At 48.0% G+C, this 7211-nt stretch overlaps 1 protein-coding gene across 1 annotated transcript in view; it reads left to right on the top strand.

The window, feature by feature from the left end:
• MFNG (MFNG O-fucosylpeptide 3-beta-N-acetylglucosaminyltransferase) overlaps positions 1-6992 on the top strand; it is an 11556-nt gene extending 4564 nt beyond the window's left edge. The window contains exons 2-8 of the mRNA XM_026039898.1: positions 1695-1743; positions 2522-2624; positions 2920-3073; positions 3724-3809; positions 5207-5372; positions 5948-6033; positions 6850-6992. Coding sequence (XP_025895683.1) covers positions 1695-1743; positions 2522-2624; positions 2920-3073; positions 3724-3809; positions 5207-5372; positions 5948-6033; positions 6850-6916 — 711 coding nt within the window. The 3' untranslated portion in view covers positions 6917-6992. The remainder of the gene's footprint in view (positions 1-1694; positions 1744-2521; positions 2625-2919; positions 3074-3723; positions 3810-5206; positions 5373-5947; positions 6034-6849) is intronic.
• The last annotated feature ends 219 nt before the right edge of the window (positions 6993-7211 follow it).

Raw genomic sequence — 7211 nt, forward strand, 5'->3', positions numbered from 1 at the left:
TTTTTTTTAATGTCAGAAAATTCCAATGGTTTCAGATTTTGTTTATTTGTTTAGATGAAATATTTTTCATAGTGGAAATTTCTGGCTTTGATATACTCCCAAGAAAAATCACATGTCACTGAGAATTCCTGCCTTGCCTGAACATTGTTACAGTCACATGATCCAGAGTGACTGTTTTACCTGAGACTTAGCTAATTGCTTCCTTTCCCGTGATCACCTTGAAAGTGGCTTAAAATAAAAGATATGGAGTGGAGTAGGGAGGCACACAATCAATTACTGCCGTTGAGCTGCTGGAGGGTAATTCACCAAATCACTGCAAGTCAGGCATTTGGCATCCTCTTAATTCTGGTGCTGCCGTGCTTTCCAGAGCCAGGTGGTCTCTGAGGGTCCTTCATTACCTTCCTTTTGTGTTTGGAGAATTTATATTCCCCCACCTTTCCGATGGGGGCATGTCTCTCAGCCTGAATGCTGCATAGATGTCCGGAGATGAGAGGGGAAGGACTTGTCTCTTTGTCAGAGCCTTCTGGCACAATGACAGCTCCTGCGAGCTGTCATCTGTCTGCCTCTCCCCTTTTGTCCCTGCCCAGGTGCTGTGTTTAACCAGCCTGTGGGCAGCTGGTGAAGAGACAGTTTAAGGCTTGTGACTCCTTTTTGATTTTGTAAAAGCTCATTTTCTGCCTGAGGGGAGCTTTTCTCCCTCAGCTCTGATCCCTGCCTGGCCCTGAACAGGGGGAGATCTGCCACATAATAGCAGTAAGAAGGATTAGAGGGGCCTGGAGGGCTGAGGAAAAGGAGGTGACAGGGAAGCAACAGGGGGCTGTACACACTTAACGCACAAACAGATGTTCTCCTTTTAACCCAAGCTGCCTCTGACCACAATGCTTTCATTTTTCTACAGCCACAACCAAAGCCAGTCCCCTTCACGCCCTCTTRCAGTGTTACAGGTCCCCTTGTCCCAAGGCAGCAGACCCCCAGGAAAAATGAAGGGGCACAAGCACRAGTGGTGCTGCCTCAGGGCAGTGGGAGACTCTGACCCCTCTCCTCATGGCAGGCTCTTGTGTGCCGATCAACCTTTGGGGCTGCCCAGGATCAAGTCAAGCTGCTCTCCCTGCTGTCTCACACAGCGCTGGCCAGCACAGCCCCAGTGCCTTTCGTGGGGGAGCCCTGACCAACGCTGAAAGGGCGACCCAAGCTGCCTTGTGTCTCTCCCCTCACACATCATCTGGTTGAGCACCTCTTGCAGAGGGACACTTGAAGACTTAAGCTCCTTTTCCGTTTTCTCAACTGAGCCAAAGAGAAACCTCTTTCCTGGCCCTTTCCCTCCCCTTTCTGTAAGGGAGGGAGAAGCAGCTTGAAGCAATGGGAGGGCAATAGCGGCATTGTGGAGGCCTGCTTGCAAGTCCTGTGAGCAGAGCATGTGGTTCTAAGAGGATTAATTAACTGTGAAAGTGAGAAGAGGGCCAGCACTGTTGGAAGAGAGGGGACAGTGGGGCATCCAGCCATCTTTCTCCCCAAATGGAGAGTCCAACTGCTGCCCAGCACCTGGAAGAGAGCTTGGCACCAGAGGCTAGTGTGGGGATGGGAGAGGGGCTGTCACAGCATGCATGCGTGGAGTGCATGTCTAGTGTGGATGAACAGCCAGGAGCACCTTCAGCTCCAGGCCTCAGAATAACCTCCTTCTCTCATTTCCCCAGACATATGTCTTCACTGATGAAGAAGATGAAGCCCTGAAAAGAAGAATGGGTAATAACCTTTCCCATAATATCACGTTGTTCTTCTTCTTACTTTCAGCTTTTTAACTTTCATAGTCTATGGAGGGGATCTTTCATGAAGGCTGGCACTCCCATGCCAGCTCTACATGGTAGAGAGCAGCCATGGTAGAAAGCTGCTTTGCCACATCCCATGGGAGGGCCCACCAGCTTGAGCAGTGATGATGTACTGTGGTTTGGCTCCTTCAGGRCACATGTCTGACTCAACGTGGGAGACCATCTGCCTTAAAATGTCCACAGGAAAAAGCCACTCAGTACAAGCAACCTTGGAGAAAACTCTGCAGGCCCTATATTCTCTCTAGCAGTGGGCAGGGTATAAGTATGGTGGACAGTTTGGAAAAGCCAGGTTGCAACCTTGGGCACTTTCCCTCTGTATCAGCTCCTGCTGAGGGGAAGGCTCATATCTTTGTAAGGTACAGTGATGGTAGTGTGAAAAAAGTACATTAATAAACTGAAGATTAGACTCTTCACTGCTGTGCAAATCATGGGGTGAAGTGCAGGAATGAGCAAGCAAAAGAGCAAGAAGTCRTCTTCAGAGCAAGGCTTGCATGGAGTGAACAGCCTGGGGTTTGTGAGGTGAAGAGCTGAATGTGCAGGAGAGGGCACTGCTATGATGGTGGCCCTGGATACCTGTTCAGGGGTCTGTGAGGAGGCTAGCCTTGAACAAACTCCCCTCCTGCCCAATGTTATTTTCTCTACAGGACCAYGTGAAGTGGGCCAAACCTGAGTGATAGCCTCCTCTTTCCTTGCAGGTGACCATGTGGTGTTCACCAACTGCTCTGCTGAGCATAGCCACCTTGCCCTTTCTTGCAAGATGGCTGCAGAGTTCGACGCTTTCCTGGCCAGCAGCCAGAGGTGAGACGGGCCTGCCATGAGCTGCTGGGGTGGCATAGCTGTGAGCCCATGTGGACATGAGCTCCATGAGGCAGGCTACTTGATAGGCAACCATTTCCTGAGGAAAAGTATCAGTATGGGGCCGAGCAGGGAGGGAGGATGACATTTTATCCTTGCTGGGGACCTGTTTCCAGAGGAAATGAGGAAGTCAGGCACTGAGGGGCTGTGTGATCCCAGGCATTTTGAAATTATCAGTGAGAAAGTGGTGCCCTGCTTACTGAAAACCTCTTGTGTCTTCACTACCATCTCCCTCCAGCTGGTTTTGCCACTTGGATGATGACAACTATTTGAACCCTCAGGCCCTCCTGCAACTCTTGTCTACCTACTCTGCAGCGTGGGATGTCTACCTAGGGAAACCCAGCCTGAACCGACCCATTCGCGCCTCTGAAACACTGCCTAACAATAAGACGGTACAGCCTATGGCTTGTGGCAGGGAGGGAAGGGATTTTTTTAATGCTTTGGATCATTGACTGTAGCTGAACTATGATGAGGAAGGTCCAAAGAGCCACAGTCTGAAAAGCTGAGAACTGACTGGTGTTGCCTGAATGTCAAAAGCTGGATGATACCCACGCAGAGGATGGCAAATGATGGTCCATGCTGTTCTTGTGCATTTGGGTACTCATCTGAAAAGTATTGTCTGCACTGGGTGGCCCACTTGGTGCTGCCAGCAAGGACTTGGCTGCCTCTGCTTTTTCAAGTTGGCAGAGTTCAGCCAACTTGAATATCCAGTTGGCTGAATATCCAGTTAGCCTTTAGCACAAGTGACATTATTTGGCCAGCAGCCCACCTTTGCTTACTCTTTTTGCCTTTGGCTGAGAGGGGATCTGCAGAGCAATATTAGCAGCCCTGATTATCCTGGCTTCCCAGTCATGTGAGGAAGTCAAAATCTGTGTTACACTACCAGCAAGACCTTGTTCTGGTCAATAGTTAGGAGGATGACGATGAGGCTCTGTTTATCTCTGCACCAAAGCTTGTTGTCTAGCATTTCCATCTCAGGGAGTATGGTAGTGTTTAAGCCACCGCCATTTACTATCTCTGTTGCTCTGTTGTTTCTCTCCAGAAATCTGTGCATTTCTGGTTTGCCACAGGAGGGGCTGGGTTCTGCATCAGTCGCAAGTTGGCAAGCAAGATGGTGCCTTGGGCCAGGTGAGCCATGCAGTTGTGGGTATGTGAACCCTTGGGGACTCGGAAAACGGATGCACAAAAAATCCTGTCAGCAAGACCTGGAGTTGTGTATGTGGTATTTGGAAGTGTGAAGAGTGCCATAGGCTACACATTTACAAGCATGTGGGACTAGAGGAAGCATGTACTGGATAGGCCTGCCACCTTATTAAAAGTAGGCAGGAGAAGGCATGTCGGCAAACATGATGACAAGATCACATACTCCCTCTTTCCCAACTCCTTTCAGCCTTGCTTATTCCCCCACAGTCCTTCCCACTTCTTTCAGCCCCACTGACTGTTTACTAAGTACTTTCCCTGTCTGTCTGTTTCCTTTCCTCTTACTGTGCTTCCTTGAACTGCACCACCCGCTTCCTCCCTCTTCTGCTGGTTTCCCAGTTACCCCATCCCAAACTCTTGCCAGCTTATTCCAGTCTCTACTGTCTTGGAGACAGTGCTCCACTGTGCATGGAGAACAGAAGTATGTCTGATATCTTCTGAAAGCCCAGCCTACCATTACTGATGTTTTCCAGGATGCCTAGGTCATATCACATAGGCCAGAAGCAGATACACCCATAGGCAATGGTTGTCCTTTAATACCCTTCATACTTAGGGTTCATACTCAGAAAGTGAGTTCATACCCAGAAAGGGAGCTCTGAGCGAGACCAGGTGGTTCACAATCCTGCTTGCACTGGTTTAGCTGAAGCCCATAATACACAGTTTATACTAGAGGAAGATGATCTCTGATCCAGGATAAAATTAAAGTGGTATGAATAGATAATTCCTAACCTGGCATAAAGTCTGTCACTACTGTATTAGAAAGACCTAAACATACTATAACTAGGTGAGGGGTGTTATAGGAGACAGCGCTTTGTGCCATGTGTCTCTTTCCAATCGAAAGAGCTTTAATGATGTATTTACCATGTCATTAAACCATGGCCAAGAGTGTGGTGTTACATCACAGTTGCAGCCAGTGGATGGATAATTCCTGCTGAAACAGATTGCCCTGTTCCCTAGACTCTCCTCATTCTGGCCATGTGGTACCACTGCTTCTCTTGTACTAGCTCGTCAGAATCCTCATTGAATCTGTGCAGCTCACCAACATGCAGAAACATGCAGAAAGCTAATCCAGAAAACTGTCAGCTCTCTGAATCAGCTGATTGGGCAGTTGGATAGGTATCAGGCCCAGCACTGGATAACTGCTGGGACCACATGTTTGGGGGAGGTTGAAGACCAAACACATCCCCACTTCTTTGCAGGCAGGACTCAAGGATTTATTGTATATTTCCAATGTTTACTATGGTTCCCTACATATCTCTGGCAAAAGAGATGCCTATATATTCCTCCATCCTTGTCCTAACCCAAACTGCCATGCTGTCTTCCAGTGGCAGGAATTTCCTGAGCACCTCAGAACTCATTCGCTTGCCGGATGACTGCACCATGGGTTACATCATTGAGTGCAAAGTCGGTGGGCAGCTGTTGTCCAATTCACTTTTCCACTCCCATCTGGAAAACCTGCAACTCATCCCCTCGACTCAACTCACACAGCAGGTGAGTAAGGGGATACAGCCAGAGAGCGGTGTGTGAGGAAGGAGAGATGGAGGATGGGACATTTGGCACATTTCCTCTTTGGGGGCAGTAATACAGATTGAATCAATCAATCAGGCCTCCTTAAAAATGGCCTCCTTAATCAGGCCTCCTTAAAAATCAATCAGGCCTCCTTAAAAATGGTTCCCTGAAGAAAGCAGTAGACATTGCCATCAAAATAGCTTCCATTCACAGTGCATCCTGGATTGATGGTGGGGAGCGAAATTATGAGAAATGAGGATTGCAGAGGGAATGCTGCTTAGGGGAACATGACAGCAGGACAAGGAGAGCTCCTGTGTACTTGGGAAAGGGGCTTTGCAGCATATCTCCCTAAATGTGAGAGAGAACAAGGAGTGTAGGGTCTTAGAGAGGGCAAAGGACTGGCATGGGGGACCATCATGAGAAGAAAGAGAGGAAGGTAAAGGCCAAGCCAACAGAAAAAGAACAGGATGGGAACTTCTGTGGCCCAGAGGAGGTTCCTTGCTCCTAAACTCATCATATCACCATTCCTGCTCCCTCTTCCCTACCCTTTTTTGCAGGTCACGCTCAGCTATGGTGTCTTTGAGAATAAGCTCAATGTTATTGAACTCAGTGGCCCCTTCTCACCCCAGGAGGATCCCTCAAGGTATGGGGCATAAATGCTTGGGAAATTGCTATGGTTTGAGCCATCAGCCAATAGGCTAGGAGGCAGTCAARTGGGATGCAAGAAGTCTAGAACGGTGGACAGAAACATTGCAGTCATATGGCTTACAAGATGAACGCACAGCTTTAAGCTGCTTGTGAATGCTTGCAAACTTTGCAAAYATTTTCGGATGATGGGGAAAAAAAGGGAGATTAGAACATTTATTTGAACAGTTCCAAAGCCATATATTTAGCTGGTTTTCTTCACATTTTGAGACTGAATAAGCTAAGCTCTACCCTATGGGACAGGTACTGAAATGTTTTTTTGAACTCAGGAAAGGATTTTTTTTCCTGAGAAAACTGAAGAAAAAAGAGGATTTGCTGACTGCAAATAAATGTGTTCTTTGATTTATCTTCYCTGCATTGAATGAGTAAACCTGAAGTTGTTATTTGCAGACTCCAAGTGGGAAGTTTCTGGCTGGAGATGGCAGAGGTGGAAAGCACTGAGGCAATGAAAATGGCATTAAGGGAACCATGCAGCATGTGTTGGTGCATTGCCTCTCTCATTGCTTGTTATCAGAATGAACCATGGGCTTGGGGTACATATGTCAGGGATGGATCCAGGATCTAGACTGCGGCTTGGCTGCTTGRCTTTGCCAAGATGAGACATCTGGTTGAGATGTGCAACCAGCCCTTGCACATTGCAGTGCAAGGTGAGCATCTGATGCAGGATGAGATATGAGGGACAAGCCCTCCATTCTCCTACTTTGTGCTGTGGTAAGAACTGTCACCTGACCTTCTTTCACTCTCTCCCCAGCAGGTTTCGATCCCTTCACTGCCACCTCTATCCGGACACCTCTTGGTGCTTGCAACCTCTTCGCTGGTGATGTCTCAGTCTCAGCAACAGTCTTCTGATGATCTCCATCCACCTTGTGCATTTGGAAGGTGGAACACTGAATAARCTCAGTGCTCCCAACTTCCTGCTTCCAATGATGGCCTTAGGGCAGTGTAATTTTTTTTTTTTTTTTGGTCTTTGCTGAGTACTAGCGACACAAGACAAGAGAGATCTGTATCAAAGATTACTAACTTGAGCAGGGCACATGCACATAGCTTTCCTTCTCTGCAGGGATGCTTACAAGGGATAAGGGCAGTACACCTTTCTGGACAAAGCAAGGGTTGAGC

Source organism: Nothoprocta perdicaria, unplaced genomic scaffold (assembly GCF_003342845.1).
Source record: "Nothoprocta perdicaria isolate Ctin4 unplaced genomic scaffold, notPer1 scaffold_244, whole genome shotgun sequence".
Classification (NCBI taxonomy): Eukaryota; Metazoa; Chordata; class Aves; order Tinamiformes; family Tinamidae; genus Nothoprocta; species Nothoprocta perdicaria.